Source organism: Alligator mississippiensis, chromosome 4, assembly GCF_030867095.1.
Source record: "Alligator mississippiensis isolate rAllMis1 chromosome 4, rAllMis1, whole genome shotgun sequence".
In the NCBI taxonomy this organism is placed as follows: domain Eukaryota; kingdom Metazoa; phylum Chordata; order Crocodylia; family Alligatoridae; genus Alligator; species Alligator mississippiensis.
In genome coordinates, this window is record NC_081827.1 from 13,105,507 (window position 1) to 13,125,772 (window position 20,266).

At 40.7% G+C, this 20,266-nt stretch overlaps 1 protein-coding gene across 7 annotated transcripts in view; it reads right to left on the bottom strand.

Annotated features, from left to right (window-relative positions):
* Window positions 1-1,996: 1,996 nt before the first annotated feature.
* The window catches only part of USP6NL (USP6 N-terminal like), a 233,159-nt gene continuing 214,889 nt past the window's right edge, over window positions 1,997-20,266 (bottom strand). For all 7 annotated transcript variants that reach the window (XM_019487572.2, XM_019487569.2, XM_019487570.2 and 4 more), the window contains one exon: window positions 1,997-5,698. In XM_019487572.2, the coding sequence (XP_019343117.1) occupies window positions 4,260-5,698 (1,439 nt within the window). In that variant the 3' untranslated portion in view covers window positions 1,997-4,259. The remainder of the gene's footprint in view (window positions 5,699-20,266) is intronic.

Sequence of the window (20,266 nt, forward strand, 5' to 3'; positions counted from 1 at the left end):
CATGCCATGTTTACAGAACTATAAAAAGGATTTTTTCCTCCCTGAAGTACTGGAAGCTGAATGCACACTGCTGGAAAAGAAAAAGGTAGGCGTTTGATGGCATATTTTGAATAGCACTCTCCCTTTGTGCAAGCAGGGTAATGGGACCCACGGGGGAGATAAAAAAAAAAATCTGTAATTTGCAAGTCAATTTCAAAGTCAAATCTCAGGTGATGTGAAACTCAGGGTAGGGTTCTTCAGAAAAATCTCCTTGGAAAAGGTACACAAGTCCCTCAGGGAACCTGGGGATTCGCCTCTCAACATTGCTAGGCTGTGCTGCCTTTTGACATTTTGATGTTGTTTACTCTTCAGAACTAATTTTGGAATTAAGAGACATCTCAAGCTATGTCCAAGGGTTCCCAGCAGCAGTGCTAGCATTGCTTTGTTTGGTTTGGGGGGGGAGGAGTGCAAGGTAGAGAGGATACAGTGCTAGACTGTTACTTTATAACAAGGTTTCAATTCTTCTCTGGGTTATGACGGTTCTTTTGTATGATAAAAACGGGGTCCGTATCTTTAGCTTTGTTCGCTTTGGCATTTTTGTTGATTTGGGGGCTCTTGGCCGTCAGAGACCTTAACGAGGGATCACTGCATGGAAGTGGCTCTCACCGATCCCTGGTTATAAGGGTGTAAATCCTACTAAAATTTACCCATTTACCTCCTTCCTTCATACTTCTCCAGAAAGGTTGGGATGGCCTGCTTTCAATACACTTCCAAAACTTTTAGCTCTGCATTATGACAATGCATATAATTAAACCTCATGCTTCAGGCTTTCAGATAAGTTGGCTGCAGGGGTCAGAAAGGATACACAATTGGCTACTTTGTTTCCCCCCCCCCCAGTACACATCGTCTTCTAAACCATTACAGATTGACCAGAGATAGAGATGAGACATCAGACAAGCTGAATCAATGCTCTTCAGTAGTATCAAATTCTCTCTCCAGGCTGCTTAGCTGGAGCGTTCACATATCCCAGTTCAGACTGACCATCAGATTGGGAGCTAGGAAGGAATTTATATGGCCAGATTAGATTGGCAGAGCCTGGAAGAGGTTTTTCGGCTTCTTCTACAGCATCCATGGCCTGCTGGGATCGTCTGGACCCACCACTGCTGGGTAGTGTTGACACCTCTTTCCTGTTCTCTGTGATGCAATAATTTAGTCCAGCCAAAGTCCTTATACTTAATATAGGCACCTGGATGAAAATGCCATGTATTACATCATTTTGGACTATAGAGTCTAGCAGTCCACCCACACATTAAACTCTCTGAAATTTTGGGAGGACTTAGCCAAGAGCATTCATGTATCTACATTTACTGTTTGCACACTTTAGAATATGGAAATTAAGAAATTGTGAGGACATCTCATTTGTCAGGGCCCCTGCCAAAGCAGGACTTCTTATGCAAAAGATAATGCTACTTGTGTTTTGCTATATTTTGTAACCCTGAGTTCCTTGTTAACTAACAGGAATGACATCCTGGGTGTTGAGAATGCCTTTAATTACTACTAAATAACTGGATTTTATAAGCAAGAATATGCTTCTTTCTCTATACAATAGTACAGGTTGCTCTGCCACATTAAATCCATAGAAAAACAGATTTGCTCTGTCATTAATACAACTGTAAGGGCTTCTTGGGCCAGTGAGTCCACTGTTGTTGACTCATAGTAGGTGACAATATTGGGAGAGGGTAGGAAAATTAGGGTGACAGTTCAAATTCCTGGTTTCCAAAAATGTTGCGAACACTGCTTTAACAATGAAGAAAACGACAATCAATACCTGTCTGCTTCTGGAATGGTGAAGAGGCTTTCGAAGGACTATATTGATATTGCCGAGTCAAAAAGTAAAACACAGAGACAAAGTAAAAAGGGCCTACATTACTAAACCATGTGTATCATTCATCCTGGGAAGAACAGCTTAACTATGAGCATAATCAAACATGGTAAAAAAAAAGGCACAAAAACAACAAAGACTTAATTATTATTATTTAACATGTTAAAAATATGGTCACATCAAAATAGGATACACAGTTATAAAACTGTTGCAGATGACGTAAGAAAATAGTGTGCATATATTTTATATATAAAAAAAATCTACAGTATTTACTAGTGATGATACATATTTTGGAGCAGCCTTGTGCTGCTTGCACAAAGTAAATTGTACAGCTTTATTTATAATGTATCACAGAACCATGGTTAAACTTTGGGATTATTATGCTTAGCCATATTAATATATACAGACATTTCTTAGCTGCTATAAGCAATCAGAACTAAGGTAAGCCCAAATAATATTTAGCATCACAATTTCAATTTTAGAGTTTCAGTGTAGTGCTTTGCTACTGTTATTTCACTGCAATCTGCAATTATTTTTTAAATATAAAATTGCCCAGTTTATTAAAAATTACATCAGGCTCCTTATATACACAAAAAAGTTTGTGAAATATCCTAACTAAAGATTACTTTCATTAAAAAAAAATTACTTCTGTACCTTAAAACTTAGAGAGCCAACCTGCAGCAAGAATAGGCACTAAAGCTCAATCTTTAAAGAAAAAAAAAGTTATGTTTTCTAGTGTTCAATGTTGCGTTCAGTGTAGACTGCTAACAAACCTTTCAAAACACCTCCCCAACACCCAGCCTGATTGTGATGCTGCTGTTTTGGTATTTAAGAGTTAGAAATCTCTTCTGTTCAGAGCCTGCAAGGGCTCAAACTCGCCAGGCTCTTACAACCTTTCACTCCCATTAGCTTCAATGAGTGCTCAGCACCTTCCACATGACGTTCAGCAGCTCAGAGGATTGCACCCTAAGAATGCCGCTTTTTCATTTCACAGTGGATGAAAACAAAAGGAAAGGTAGTTACAAAAGGCTGCAAGCACTAACCAGTGACATTTAAATGACAAGGAATCTAGGAAAATTCCTATTAACAGTCTGGGTTACTTTAGTATAAGACATTACACAAATTTTTCTCAACAGCCTAACGGTGCAGAAGCATTTGCCCAGCCATGGACATGAGCCTACTGGCTCTTTGGAAAAAGGAGGGCAAAACATAATAAGGTACTGACATGACAGAGCTTAAGAGGGCTGCATGTCTTACTCCTAGCACGTCAAGGGGCTGGCAATTTTTTGTACCTGTAAGAGGACTATTTGGCAATCCAGTAGTGTACCCTACAACTGACTTCCTAAGTCTGACTCCTTGGCATGAGCATCATGCCAAGAATGCAGGATTACTTCTGCATCTGGCACTTTGCCTGTTGTGCTCAAACACTTTGGAGGACTTCAAAAGGGACACAAAGCATCACATTGTGAAACTGGATTTGGGTGCAAAGGTACAAAATCTGTGCTAAAAGTTCACCCTTCCCCTAGAGACATGCTATCCTTATAGACACCCCCGATTTTAAAGCACCATTGTTAGCCAGATCAGACACCATTTTTGGCTTCATGGTTTTTTGTCTGCCTGTTCCATTTTCTTATAGAAAAGGCAAGTCAGTAGCCAAAAGGAGAGGAGATCAGCTGGGCAATATCATCCCAGGTAAGAATACATTAATAATCCCAAAGTATCTCTCCAACTTAGATCAGATTCTGGGTTACTGAGGCAGTTGATACCTGAATAACAGGAAGAGCCCATTCAAAATGAATGGGATCATTTATCAAATAAATTACACATAAAATAATTAAACTGAAAAAATACTTCAAATTTAGCCCAAGAGTAAATGCATCTACATTTTAAACTCTTCATTTCTTCTCCATATATATATATATATATATGGAGAACTCTTTAGGTCTTCTCCACATATATATATGTGTATATATATATATATATATATATATACACATAAAGTTTATGCATACAAGCGCACACATATACTTATACAGTGCATTGTAATGTCAAACTACAGCTTGAAAATGTGTTACATGTGTTAGGCAGATAGATCATTTCTCTACGCAAGTTACTTCAATTTAAGAAACAATGGTAGTATCAGCCACATTATGCATATGACACTATTGCTATGTTTATCTGCATTAGATCCCTTGCAATGGGCTCAATGCAGGTTTAAGCGCTCAACTAGTCTCCAGGCAAACTGTGAAACTGCTCTGAAATAGATTTCTTATTTCTCAGAGACTTGCACGAACTGTCCAAATTCTGTATAAAATACTGATCTGGATAATTATAAACACAGCAATATATCTTTAGTGTTTTTGGTTCCTGTCTTTTTCAGTTAACATAGATTTAGTTCTCACAGAAGTATTGATTCATGCATAGACAACCCATCGCTTCGGCTTCTGTGGGGCTGGACATGGGGTGACGGGCTTGAATATTGATATTGTGGTGAACCATATTCTTCCAAGGTTGGTGAAGTTCTGCATCTTATTGAACCATCCACGGAAACAGTTGGAAGATTATGGTCATGAAGAGGTGCTGTCTGAAAGGATGGATATTTCTGTAAGTTATCCAAGTGGCTTCGGTTAGCATCTTGGTTCCAAGGCTGCCTGTATGTTTCATGTCTGTGCACATAAGGAGCATCTGGCCACATTCTGCTGGAATAATCCACTGGAGGAATTATGAATTTGACGCTGGTAGGTGATCTAGAGTTGCTGGGATAGGCATCAAAAGGCAGAACTTCTATTCTATTAGGGGCTGGAGACAGAGGATTTTGGTGATTGGCAGGATAAGAGTTCATATGTGGTTTATCAGGAAAAAACTCTGTTGAAAAGACAGAACCATATGGTCTACTAGAAGGGCTGGTTCGATTCCCATGATTATACTGAGGAGGTATAAAACCAGAATTCATTATATTGGAGGCATGCTTTGGAGAGTTTCCATGGTAAGTAGGTGGGTTATTATAAGATGGCAGCGGTGGTTTTACATTCAATCCATGACTTGACCCATCAGATTGAGATGAATAACGTGGGGTTCTCGGTTGTGAATTGAAGGCATAATTGCTGGGTATTTTTAGCGGACTAGGGATTTTTTCCACTTGTTTTCTAGGAGAATTAGAGTACATTACATTCCTGGGACTTTGCACGTGAGCTCTCTCTAGCTCTTCCTCAGCAAGATTCTCATTCTCATGGTCAACATCTAGAACATTGTCATACTGTGACGCATTAGACCCTCGCTTACCTTCATCAACATCCAAAACCCTCTTCTTTTGCTTTACATTCAATGGCTGTGGTTCTCCGGGACTCGGTGGCATGCCTGAAACAGAATGGATTATTGTTCTACCTTTGACCTCAGTATTAAATCTGGCAGTCTTTTCAATAACTTTGATCTCTGATGGTTTATTCCACTTAGGTACAAATTCCCTTCTTGGGTTTGAAGTAGCATTAGAATTTTGGTTAGCAGCTGCATTATTGTATTGCCTGGAAGTGTCTTGTGCTGTTGGCTGAGGCTTTTTTCTGATATCTATATCATTCTTGGAGTTCCCACTCCGTGTATCCAGGGGCCCAGACTTCTGGTGTTTGAATGAAGGCCTCTTCTCCAGGGAATTAATTCTTCTCCTGTTATTTGGTGAATTTGCTTGAACTTCTTCAGAAGACGGTTTTCTCTCCGTCTTCTGTGCTGCCTGTGTACCAGTATTGTTCTGTCCATTAAGCATGTGAGTAAGGTTAAGCACGCCAGGCTGTGGGTCTGGTGGAATTTGTCCCAAAGGCTTCTTGGGAAATTCATCATCTTTACCTAAAAGGAAGACAAAGAACAGTAACATTAGAGTGCATTAATTGTTTTTGTATGCATACCCACCCACTGAAATCATCACTTTAAGTAATCTTTAATTCATATCTCACTCTAGAGCCTTGCAGCCAGATTCTGTCTAAACCTTGCTGATTCATGCTGCTTAATGGCTCAAAGATACAGCTTTCTGTGTGTATCCACACAGCTAAAATTCTCGTTTAGGATGTCAGCATCTCACATCTCCATTATCGCAACATCTCTCCCTCTCTCTGACCTTGAGAAATGGAGCCTTGCCCTGCTCATATGCATCTAGAAGGCTGCAGCAAAGACCATTTTCCTAGCCTGTCACTTTTTCCATGTCACTGTTTTTTTTTTTTGCATCCCTCCAATGGCTCTGCCTTCTCTCCTCCATCATATATAAGCAGCTTCTCTTCACTTTCAAGGCCTTTCAGGCCCTAGCCCTTCCCTGTACCTTCTCTCTGATTTAGGAAATTAAGTCCAACTTCTAGCCGATCCATGTATTTATCATGGGTTTGTTAGACTTGCCAACAAAAGCCTTCATGCTCATTTCCCCCAAATCTGAGGGGAACTCCCCATTATTATTTGTAGGGACACTTCACTGCTTTCTTTAACCCTTTGTTAAAAATCTTCTTTGCTGTAGTAATAAGAGACAACATCACTTGTAGATTCTACCCACGTGCTTTATTTATTAAGTTCTCTGCCGTTCTACTTATAAGAGAACTGGTTTGAACAGCAAAGGACTTACAGCCTCCGTCACTATAGTATCCAAATGTGAACACTAAGGGTAAAAAATAGATGTCGCATTTTGATTCTGATTGATCAAAACCTGGAAGCAGCAAAGCCCTTTGCACACACAGCTCATCCCTGGAATGGATGGTAATTAACTCAAATTAGCTGCGATTGTCCTGGGAAAAATGTGTTATTTTGGACACATGAAGTGAGATAATGGGCTTTTACTGTAAGATACACAGTGCTGGGGGATATCTGAGGTCTGTTTTTACCGTAATGTTTTTGTTCTGACTGAGATGCCATTAAAAGAATAGCATTTGTAAGAGGGAAGATATACCTGGAAGATGCTCGTTTTTAGTTATGAGCACATATCACACCATATGCCATGCTTAATTGCCAGTCTCTCAAGAGTCAGTGCTAGTCCAGACTGCACCCATGAAAAAGAATTCTAAATAATGAAACGATAGCTCTGCAGTCTCTGTCTGATGATGCTTATATTACAATTCACACAAACCTTTCTGCCTAAGGCCAGGTACAGACATTACACTTTTACCAGTATAAGTGATCGGAAACCGGTCTATGCCCATAACACAACCAAAGTTTGGTACAGCTAGACTGACTTAAAAATGGCAGAACCCAGTCTAAGATTTGTGCCCTGCTGTTTATAGAAAATCATGCAACTTAGTTTGACTCTGCCTCAGGCTTTGTGAATGTCTGTACCTAGCCTAAGTCATCCACTCCTTCCCCAAGTGAGGTACAGGCGACCCTCGACATTTGCAGGGGGATACGTTCTCATATCCCCCCATGAAGGGCAAAATCACAAATAAGGCACTGTGTTCATGAATAGCATCGGCGCTCCTGTATTTTCTCCTTGTAAATTAACCCACTGGCAAATAAATAAGCCTTTATTCATATGTAAAGTAATTTCATGTTATAAGTAGAAAAAAGTCAAGTATGTTATTTTTAAATGTATTGCTCAAACAAAATGATTAAAAATTTTAGCCCACAATTATTGAAGAATCAGACAGCACAGCCCAACTATTGCCTTCTGTATCAGGAAGATAATAAGTTATGTAAAACAACTACAATGCCTCTGGAAAGGAAAACAAGTTTGGTTTTGCTGATGAATTTTGTAATATAAGCTATAGAAAATGGTTAAAAGTTGAATAATTAGCATTTTGATCCTTACTGCTTTGCTGGAGACAGGACTGCGTGACTCTCCTCCATCACTCAAAGTCTGAGGTTAAAAGTTAATAGCTCACCATTACCAGTTATATGTATGACCAATTCGTTCTGTGTGTCTATACAGGTGCACGTAAGCGAACACTCACACATGCTCCTCTCTCAAATTAACGCAGTGCTTAGAACTATTAAGAGAGTCACAGTAATTGCACAATCAATAATATGAGTTACATCCTTGACAGCTGGTTCTTGTTAGAGGCACACCAATGGATATTTGTTATGACAGCACCTAAGAATTACCAAGGGAGATCAAGGCCATGCCATGCTAGTCATTATGTAGCGAAAGAGAGAGACAGCCTATGTCTGAGTTGTTCAAGAGAAAGCAATGAGATGATGGCAGGTGGAACGACAAAGTAACAAAAGAGTGCTACCAGAAATCGGAAGTCTATTTGCCACGCTCCTAAATAATGCCAATGTCATCATTTATGATGAGATGATGTCATTTTCACTCTGCTCCGAACAACTTCTATGCATGCTGTGTTAGTTCAGAGACTTACCACCTTCCTGAGGTATGGCTTCATGTTGATTCACAGCAGAACAAACTTCAACCTAAGCTTTACAAACACAGCTTGACCAGGTTTCCGCCCATGCTACCCTGAATAGATGGTCATATCCACCTCTTGTACAAAGTTTCTAAGCTATTGGCACCACAAAATGGCAGTGTAATTTCTCAGCCTATTTCTGTAGGCAGGTCAGTCGATCTTGCTAATTGCTTACAGTTCCATTTCAGGAGAGGCCAGGGGAAGTTTTCAAGCAGAAGATTAAATTTTACACTGTTTGCCCTCAGAGAGAAGAAAACAAAAAAAAGAAAGGCTTGAAGAACTGGTTGGCAGAAAACCCAAAAACATTTGGGAGGGCTTGATCCTACAGATGTCATGAGCAGCAGGACAGAAAACTCATCAGCTCATTTCTACAGTTCTTACCATGTTTCTCAACCTGTTTATGGACCAGAGGTACGGCAATAAGTGCTGAGAAATTGGCTGATAAAGTAGCCTTCCTAAGATCATACACTTCACACCACATCAACCATGATGAGACTTGTCCTTTATTCTTTTAGTGTGGAATTCACCTTTTGCTGATTGTGGGGTTTTTGCTGCACCTGAGTCCCATTTACACTCCCACACTAGGAGAAAATGAGATCTTGGCCTGTTCTTCTGCACAGGGTTGTTTTTCGCCTTGACTAAATATTCCCAACACTAAAACCATATACAATTAGTGCTTCCAATCTTATTTGAATAATTAAATGACATCAAATGCGGACTATCATAAACAAAAAGTACTTCTGTTTAATCCTGAATGCTCTATTTTAATGATCAGAATTAAGTCTGATGTGAGAAGCAATGCATACAAAACACCTTCCAAAAAACTGTTCAGACAAATTATGCAGAACAGAGCTTAGTTTTATAACTCAGTTTATAACTTCCAAATGATTCATGAGGAGCTAAATGGCGGTTTTAAGAAAATGACCTGTTATCAACTATAAAATGTTTTAATTTTCACCAAGACCATTTAATGTGTTTGTATGTAATAAATGTCTTCTTTAGGAAAAAACAGAATTCCCCTGCCAGTTCTGTCTTCCTTGTTTGAAATGCAGCTAAAAAGAAATTAAATACCTATTATTCCACTATCTGCAATTTTTTTTTGTATTTGCATGTACATGTTTAAAAGCATCCACCGCTCTCTCCAATCCTTTGCAGTCTTGAACAAATGCATAAGGAGCAGTTTGAACCTTTAAAATGTACTTGGTTAAACAATAAGTGGTTTTGTTTCTTTTTTAAGGTAACACATTTAAGGTCTCTTAATTACCATTAAGCTTCCATGAAACCCAAATGAGAATATTTTAGACATTTTTACTGAATTCTCCATTACTTTAAAGATTACTTTCTGTCATCTTCCCCTCACATTTCAGAACAACTGAGGCATTAGCAATGGTATGTGCAGTTTGCTCTGTTTAGCTGAAATGGGTAATAACCTGAATTATCGCTATAAAAAGGATGTCAGAACAAACCTCAGCAGTCTATTTGGAAGCTGTTATATTTAGAATTCATTTGTGTACCAAACAGTAGCCAAAACATTTTAAAGTAACAACTATTCATTACCAACAAAACTTTTGCATTTTAATATTAGGATACCAAGCTTTCAGCTTTGTATATGCTGGTGATACTGGGACTAGAGTCGGCACTGAAGACAAAAGATAACACATGGGATGAAAACAGACAGATTTATATCTAGGTCATAAGGCTTTCACAGAACTGATAATCAAGTTGGCCTCAAAGTCAAGACATCAGAAGTCTTGCGTATAAGCAGCGTTTCAATCTTGCCTGGCGTAGCCAAGATCATTCACACTCCCAATATTTAGGTGCAGCTACTTTAGGCTCCATTATATACCTAAATCAGTCAAAACCACCTCGCACCTGAGTCCCAAGCTCAGCCATGCCTGAAATAACATGCACTCAGACTTGTTCATCTCCTGCCATAACCCAACAAGAACTAACAGCCCCATGCAAAACAATGGGGTTGCAGCATGAACCCCTAAAAGAACATGCTATCTCATAAAGACATATTATAAACTACTGTCATCTCCTAAAAGAAAATGCATTTGTTTTAAGTTAGAAAATGCTTATTTAATATCCTCTGGAAAAAAAAAAAAAAAAGAGTATTTAGAGCCAGCCACTCCCAGCAAGTCCACATGAAATAAAACAGAATAATCTGCATACCATTCCCATGCATATTTAATACAGACACACAGCTCAAACTCACAAAAAAGCATGCATATCATGTACATGAATGTTGTGAACAAGCCAGAGATAAAATACCAGGAGAGACTTGGGGGGTAGTAGCGAACAGGAAGACCACGATGTCGGGTGCTGGTGGGAACAAAGAAAAAAGATTGGTTCATCCTCACCTCTATTTAAAACACAAGCAAAATGAGAAAAAAAAATCAAAGAAAAGCAGGGTGAAAGAGCAGGTGAGTAACAGCAGAAACAGACAGGCAGCAAGCATCTCCACTGAGAAAAGTATGCAAGAAAAACGTTTTGCGACTTGCCGCTGAAGCATGCCAGAGTACTGAATTCCCTTGCAAGTTGCACATCACGTCTCATTCCATCTCCCATCACAAATCAGCTTCTGCCTCACCTGCAGCTCTCGGGCATGCCTGTGTCTTCAACTGAGATTTACGTTAAAGAGCCCCCAGATTCGAACATCTGGAAATTATCAGCGGGATGCTTTCAATGGTGTCAAATCTGGAATGTGTTTCTAATATTGGCCCGAAGATTAATTTTACTAGCCATTTGGGCATGCCTACCCTGTTTCGCTGCAAGGATGAGAATGGGGTAGAATGGGCTTTATTTTTCATTATGCGAGCAGCTATTTCTGGATGGAGCATCTTTGCATGTGGACAAAACAATCAGCTGGTGCAAGTTAAAAGGGACCAAACGATGCACTGTAGAGCAGCTGATGCGTGGTAACTGTCTGCCTGCTCTGACCCCATGAGACGTGAAAATAAAACTGGGACAGCTTATCCTTGAATGGAAGAGCTGCCCCTGTTTAGCTTTCGCTCACCCTGGGGCGAGAGTAGACAGGTGGACGTTTCCCACAAAGCAGTTTCGCCAAGGAAGCCCCTGCCCTATTTTAATTCACTGCAATTTGATCATCTGTCCGTTCCCTTGATTTAGTTGACACGGGTTAACCAACCTTTTCTAAGATGTATATTAGCAATGGGACATCTTAAAAACTGGAAAATGAAATGGAAGCTGTCAGATTCAGGTGATGGTTGCCTTGGCAACAAAGACTAGCATTATTCACTGCTTAAATGTGACATTTTTGTTTTCTGGAACTTTCTGGGCAATAAGATCCTTCCCAACCTGCCACGCTTAGGTGTCCAGTACCAGAAGGTGAAGCATGGATTTGGATTAATTTTCCCCTCTTTCAATACACCAAGGCACTGGACAAAAGGTTTAAATACTGGGTCTCCCACAAGGGGATATACACCAGCATTTTCAGAGCTGCCACTTAACTGTGGGACTTTTTAGGGAAAGAAGAACGTATTTATTCACCCTGTACCTAAGCAGTAGTAGTTTATTTACAGCTTTTGCTAAAACAATACAATACAAATGACAATAACATTATATAAATCATAGTAATAAAAAACCATCATTTACAGTTTTTGGTAAAAGCACATTATAAGATTATGCATTTTACCGGTTTAAATGAAATTAAAAGAAAACCTAATGCATAAGGATATAAACAAAGAGAGAAGATGAAGCATAGAATAAATTAAAAAAATACGAACCAGGGAATTCGATTAGATTTTGGCCCTTATTCTTTGTGTAAATAATGCAAATACACCTGGGGAGGGCAGGACTGAATGCAGGTTGTAAGAAAGGAGCCAAGTTGTTTTTTCCTTATTAGTCTGGTATTTAAAATTTTCCACTAATGAAAAGAACCATTTTCCTCTTATTTCTTTGAAGAATGAGTAAGACCACAAAGAGGGATTTAAATGTCATCTAGCTCATTCTTCCCACAAGAACATATCCCATCTGTACCCAGGGCCCAACACTCACCTGCCTATAACGACTGCAGATCTCATTAGAGTGAATTGCAGTCTGGTACTGGCCTCTCGCTGTTTGTAGTTTTGTACTCCAGATAGGTAGGTTTCGAGGCCAAAAGAGCGCTTTATTAATGTCAGAAAAGGGAAGCTGGAGGAAGACTCGCTGCTTACATACCTCTCTGCAGGCTGGCATCTTTCTTTTTAAATTTATATCTTGCTTTAAATACAAGGATAATTTTGGGTCGGGGACTGTCAGCATATTCCCTAACCCTGGTGCACTGGTTGTTCCCTCTCCCCCGGCTCCACCCATACATGCATGCTGGGCATAGGGCCGTGATTCTGGCACCCGCTCATAGTCGGCGCCAATGCCCTCTTCCCCCTGCCCTAGTTGCACTACTGGCAGTCATTATTTTCCTCACCAGCTGCAAGTTGGTTGTTAAACTTATTTTTACAAAACAAAACCCATGCTTCTTCAGGAATATACAGGTGAGGGATTAAGCCAAATTTTTTGGTCCCTATGGCTGCCAAAAAATGTCAATTATCTTTACTTTGCCCTGCAGCTGCCAGTTCCTCCCATCCCCTCATTTGATACTGATATTTCATTCCGTTACTTTAGCATAACTTTATTTTAACCTTCTTGCTTTGTTGGAAGCTGGCACAATCCTTTTTTCACTTAATATTAACACCTAAAGCCTAGAAACAGCATCAAAAAACAGGGTAAATCCAAGGGGGAAAAAAAATCAATAATGTGTTTGCTTATTGGTGGTGAATATGCTAAAATATGTGTAGCAGGGATAGGGGCCCATATAAATATTCCTACGAAGATCTGAAATTAAAGTTGTATCAGACAGGTTTTATTCTGACTTTTGATCTAACAAGTCTTTGTCACCACCCTGTGGAAATCAATCTCAACTACAAGACTTCAGAGATTAATTGCTTCAGTGGGTACTAACAGCTTCTTGTATTGAATAAGAGACATATAATTGGAGTAAAGTGCTTTAAGTGCTCTCTCTGGTGAATAATAGTCTTGGCCTTAATTTCAGGTTAGAATATATGCACTTTGACTGTTCTAACAGTTTTCAAGGATGGAAATGGCCAGAAAAATTACTCTTAAAATGACATCTTGGTATTTTGTGTTTATTTTATTTTCCATCAGTGGCCTCCTATTTTTCCTGTTCAGTTTACCAGTCAAAAAGGGGTTGGTTTTTTTGTTGCTGGTTTTGTTTTTTTTTATTTAACTGCCTGCACTGTAAGCTCAAGCTACTGTCTGAAAGTCAAGCTGTCTTTTTGCTCGTTAATATGTTATCATCAGCAAAAGGGATTCCAGAATCAAAATCTGGCTGATAGATTTGCTGCGGCACATAAAACAGAGCAGAATACACGCTGCTTTACTCTGGCTATGCTACGTTTGCAGTGATAAACATCTGTATTTAGATTCAAAACAATGAAGTTAAGGAACCAAATTAACAGACATAGTTGTCAATCAATCAGAAGCTATTCATACAGTATCAGTGTGTCAGCAAGGTGCTTTTTTTTTTTAAGTTACTTTGCTCTACGCCCCCAAAAAAGGGACTACTTAAGTATCTAACTGGAATTTAAAACCCATTTGCTACCTCATGTCTCAAGGCAAGAGGAGGAATCAAAACAGCTAGTACACTGAGTGGGATGAGGACAAGATGAGAATGGCAAACACTGAATACAAAGTATGTCTGATATCCTATCTTTGCATCTCCCTGCAGCCCTGAATTTAGGACCTATGTGAGACTGGGAATCAAGCCTGAAACCTTCTCCTAGAGTTAGGCAGTCATTCCTGATGGGAATGGAGAACTGGCTCACTGCTCTTTTAAATCAATGGCCTAAGAAAAAGAAGTTAATGATGGTGATCTTGCATCTTTTATACAATAGCTCAGCGTTCGAGTACCCAAATGGGAAACCGAGGCAACTCAAAACCCCAGCCACTTCTCCAAAGAGTGCCCTAGACACAGGGACCGGTCACTTTCCACTCCTCCTACGCAAGCCGTGCCACTGTACAGAAAAGAGAGGAAGCCCCAGCGAGACCCACAGAGAGCAGGACTGTAGTCCCAGGTGCCTTCTTCTGCTAGAAAGGAGGAGTTCCAGCCCCGTGTATATATTTTCCAATAGGAAATAGTACATAAATGGTCCTGGAAGCAGAGGACTTCTCCCATTCTCTTTTCTAGCTCCATGTAATACCTGTCTGCTTTCACAGGAGAGGTGAAAAGAGTACCTATACCCCAGTTTAACCTGTAGTCTAGATTTGAAGACCTTCAACCTGAGACGGGCACAAGGACAGGTCTCCAACTTTCTGACACCAAATTCCTAACTACAGAGCCCAGATGGGCACACGTTAGCAGTGATGGGAGGACAAGGGATGGCTATGATCATCCCCGTGCCACCGCTTACCCCGCTGCCTGAACAGCCAGAAGCTCCTAAAGGGTTAGGTACAGATCATATGGCTTGCACTTCTAGATTTAGACTGTCTAACTCCCAATTTAGTCACTAATTGCTTTTTTTTTTTTTTTGTCTGAATGAGCCTTTCTGATTATAACTACAATGCATTTTGTACCAGTAATTCTACACTTCTTCAGAACATTCTAAATGAAATTAAGAACAATAGCCAACACAGCCGGCTGGATCATCGCTTCGTTTATAGAGGAAAAAATATGCAAACTAAAGACTTCAAGCAATAAATAAAGATTATTAAATCATGCAGAACCAATACCTAGAACTGCTAAAAACAACACCATTCCATACACTTACATCCTTTAATTAAGCACTAGGAAACAGTCACAACACACAAGAAAAAAAAGACAGGAAAAGTATCTTGGTTTAGCTGGTTAACAACTGAAGTGCAGTTCAAGGGGAAAAAAAAAAGGTAAAAGATAGCTACGTGTTTTTTCTCCAAACATATAAGTGAAAAATCCCAAACTCCTCTGAAAGAAAACACAGCAGAAAAGTATATATATAAAATCAGACATAAGAAAGTAGCTGTGGAGTGACATAATTTTGTTGCTTTATCTGTCAGCATCATAAGCCCTATTTCCCTGGCTACCATTTACAGCAGGCATCAGACATCCTTTGACAGATGATCAGTAAAGTTATATTGCATCCACTGCCACACATTTCATTGAAAAAAAAATCAAATTGAAGACTAAAATCTATGAAAAAACCACTCTCCATTAGTTTTGCTGCACATAGCAGAAACTGATATGTGGATTCAACTAAAGTGGATGAGCTTCAAAGCTGGGGTTACTGGATATATAGTAAAATGACTGAAATATCTAAGTGGACAAAGAAAAATTCTGAATCAGTCAACTTTTATTCGTATTACAATCAATGTACATGTAAAAAATTCTCAACTACTTTAAGTTAGTGTAAGCATTGTAAGGGATTCACAGGTGTAAGGAACTGTAAGATACAAGTCTGAGGGCTATTTTTTGGCCACTGTGCTTTTTGGATCAAAATGGAGTGAGAGTATGCTGTAGGAGTGGACTGCAGAATTTTCCACTTTGAATTCTGGCCTGGCTGTTCAGTTCAGGACTGTAGGTTCAGGATCCCTTTTTCTACCCCTATGGTTGTGTTTTAAGAAGCAGCAGGTCCTCTGGAAGAACACTGATTTTATTATTGGCTCTGTGACTTCCCTTGGTAAGTGGGAAATGACTCTCATGATCTGTAAGCATTTCAAAGGATTTTTTTGACACTAGCCAAAGAAGGAATCTGTGTTAAGACTTTTTTTTGGAACTCACAGCATACCACAATGCTATCCCTGCCATCACCCACTGATCTAAAACGACCCATAGTTCAACTGCAGGGGTCCAGGATTTTGAGGAGTTTGGAGACAGGCATCATACAGATTTTGAGAGCCAGTGAACACTGGCAGATTTGATAAGCTGTTTGACAAGAGAGTCTTGCTTTTCTGATCAGGGTCATATCAATCACCACATAAGTTGCCAGAAAGGAATTTTTTCCTTAAATTAGATTGGCACAGACTGTGAAGGTGGTTTGCACTGCTCTGTAGCATGAAGCAAGGCTCTTTTCCTAGGAACTTTGGAATACGTATTAACAAACTACTTCCCAGGCATTGCAGAAGCAGGACACTGCCCTTAGCTCCCCTGGTTTCATCTATGGCATGTCATGAAGCAGGGGCAGCAGGCTGAAATAACACAGCCCAGTACAAGGTGGGCTGTTGCTTCCAACCCAGCCACCACTATGACTGCTTCTCCCCACCGCAGTATTGCCACCGCATGCACAACTTAGCTGTCACCAACAGACACAAAACTGCCCTGCTGCTGAAATGGCCTGGGCTTTGCAACCCAGATGAAATCACTTGGGCAGGCCAGATCCAGTTTGTGGGCTGCTGGATGCCAATTCCTTCTGCAGGTTGTTCTTGGTGTTCCAGGTATCGTGCCCCATGCCTTGTAGTTGTGTGAAGGTTTGAGATGGTGATTTGGGAGATTCCTTGGGTAAACGATTGCTTGCAAGTACAGGGACTGGACTGAATGACCCGGGAGGGCCTGAGTACTATAGTCTGCAAATACTCCTAATTTGGACCAGAGTATCCTGACAAATGTTCTGTATTACCTGGGTAGGGTCATGGTACCTAAAATGGAACGATATGATTAGCTTCTGGAATGTAGCCGTTCAGGTAAAAAATTAAGCGTTTCATTTGATTACATGAAGCAAAATATTCAAGGGGGGGGGGAAAGAGTAGGGTGGAAATCAAATACTGTATGTCATTCCTCCCTGCCCGGGTCCCAATTCAGGGTTAGATTCCCCACAAGAAACAGGCCATAGAAAGCTCTACCAGGAAGACTTTTGCATTACTTTAATACTGTGCAAAGTTAATACCTCTTTTGATATTCTACCACAGCCTGTCCAACTAGTGCAGGAAAATCTAAACACCCGAACAGAGATTGCCAGATGGAGAATTCCACCGAGCTTAATTAGCTCTCCACTATTCTCAGATGACTGATACAACCCTCTGATGGCGTCTTCTATGCTTGTATGTTCTTTAGAAATTATTTTTACTTCACAATAATTAAAGGTGTTATGGTTGCTCAGTACAAGAACCTAGAGGAAGCAGCTCTCCCTTCCAATTTCAATTGAAAAAATGTGATTTTTCCCAGATTGCAGTGTGCATGCACGTGTTTTGCTACACAGCGTATAATGGTATGACAAGTTTACACAAAAGGAAAAAAAGAAAAAAGCTAGAGATCATGTGGGAAGCAAAACCCGACAGGCAGGCGTGCGAGCAAGGTTAAATGTCTCGGGAATGCTGAGAGGCTGTAGAAAAATATTACTGCCTGAAGACAACGATTAGAAAAACTAAAATGAGCATCAGAGTGAAAAGAAATAATCAAAGGCATGTGAAATTCATATGAAGAACAAATGAGGAATCAGACTCACTCAACTAAAGATAACAGTAGATAAATAGATAAATCTACCAACTTTCCTAAGATTATGATAAAGGTATTTTATATACATTTTGTGAAAAGTTGAGCAACAGTCCAATTTCCCCCAGCAAAAATATACCATATACACAGAGACTCTCTCAGGCTACTGAGAATATATATATATGAAAAGAAAGGTCTTCTCCCCCCCCATCTAGCACTAAGATATATTTTGGTTTGTTCTTGGTAATCCTCCTGAATGCAGCAGTGGAATGCATGCCAAAAATAATCATTTTATTCACATTAGTGTTGCTTTAGATATCTAAATACACACGTCTCAAACCACATTAAAGATTGTTGGCTCAGAGTCATACCATGAAGTACAACTCTCCAAAATGTCTCCTGACAGAGATGTATGACTAGAAACAATTCCTTTTAAATACCAAGCCCACTATGTATTCCTTCTTCTCTTTTTTGCTGCAGCCCCGCTCCGCATCTCAACCCCTTACAGAACAGACCTGCTCCATCCCAAGTGAGCCTCTGATTTGATACTTCTGTTCTGTTTCTCTACTGAAGGGCAAACCTGAGTCTACCCTCACAAAGCCCAAACAGTCTGCTTTTTAAAGTGATGCCCTGAAAGGTTTGGATGGAATGACGTTCGAATTAAGTACATTTGGATCTAAAAACCAAGAGCCCCTACTACCCGAATTAAAAATCCCAGGGTGCATAGTTAAAAGTAGATTGAGTCAGCTATGGTTTGTGTGCGCTAACAACTAGCAGAGTTGGAGCCACAATGGATTAAGAAGCAGAAAGATTACCCATTTTGTATTATCACAAGGAAATACAGCCCAGGCAGACATCTTTCCATTAGCATCATTCCTTCTAAAGAAAAAAATAATTAAGGGGAAAAGTGTCCCCTACTGGGACATGCATCTGATGAAAAATCACCCTTAGCTCCCTATTTCTCCCCTGCAGCAGGAAGAAACTGGTATTGAGGAGAAAAGATCTGTCAAAACCTAGTTCTTGTTTTCCAGAGCTGCAAGACAGATATAAACCACTGCCACTACAGGCCTACGATACTCACTGAAACTGCGAGAGAAAAAATAACACGTGTGCACAAATTACTACTGTGCTGTGAATCTGGGCTCCAAGGTGTGGAGGAGGTTAAGGGGGCTCCCAAAAAGGAGTTCTTAGCTTCTACGTACTGGGCGCTCTTCTGGTTCTGCCAGTGCTCTGTGGCTGGGCAAGCAGAGAGGGCCCTTAATTAAACCCGGAAACGTGAATAGTGATGTGATAGGATTACAGCGTAAGAGTACACTGTGATATGCCTGCCCCCAGTAACCCAATGAGAGTAGAGTCTCCCAATATTTGAGGAAGGGTGTTTATGCCAGAAAGCTTGCAAAGAACTTTTTCTAACTATTTATTTAGTCTAATAAAAGATATCACATCTACCCAAAGAACCTTGCCTGCCTGTGTCCTTAGAACAACACAGCTATAACCAACAACCCAGTAACCCACTAACTTCCCCATCTAACCTATAGCTGCCTCCATCACCCTATCATTAAATGAGTTACAGCAGAAGTGTCAAACTTACCTGGCCCTGTGAGCTAGATGAGGGGTGCAGGGCTCACCTCCACAAGAGCCAGCACACGGGACTGATCTGGCACAGACACCCCCTACAGTACAAACCCCGGACCAGCCCTGTGTTAGCGCACATGGAGCCAGCACAGGGCACGCGCTGCATGAAATGTCTGTGCCAGACTGGGCCTGCACGCTGGTTCCGGTGCATGGAGCCAATCTGTGGGCCTGATCTGGTCTGGCCTTGAAGCCAGTGCACAGAGCCAGTCCAGCATGGGCACTGCATGCAGCACATGCCCCAGACCACCATCATGTGCTGCATTCAGCACCCACAGCACCACAGGTCCAGCCCCACACACATACACAGTGCACGTGAGACCTGGTTCCTTGTGCCGCATGCAACGTATGGCACACGCAGGCCACAGCCCCACACGGTGGAATTCAGCAGTGGTCCCGAACAATTGGAAGAGAGCTAACATGGTATCCATCTTTAAGACAGGAAAGAGGGACAACCCTGCTAACTATAGACCAGTCAGTCTGACATCCGTCCTCGGAAAAATCTTCCAAAACATTTCCAAGGTGGCCATCAACCACAAGCTCGCAACCGGTGGGGTACTGAGAAACAACCAGCATGGCTTTGTCGAGGAGAGGTCATACCTAACAAACCTGATGTCCTTTTATGACTAGGTAACTAACCAGGTGGACATGGGACAGGAGGTGGATGTCATCTACCTAGAATTCAGCAAGACCTTTGATACCGTTTCCCATGAAATCCTCTCAGTTAAGTTGGAGAGGACTGGCCTAGACCAGGCTACAGTGAGGTGGGTTGGGAACTGGCTCAGCGGCCAATCCCAATGAGTGATAATTGATGGGGTGGCCTCATCCTGGAGGGCCGTCTCCAGTGGTGTCCCCCAGGGATCAGTGCTTGGGCCCGTGTGCTTTAACATCTTTATCAATGACCTGGATGAGGGAGTGAAAAGCATAAGGATTAAGTTTGCGGATGATACCAAACTGTGGGGACAAGTGGGCACATCCAAGGACAGGACA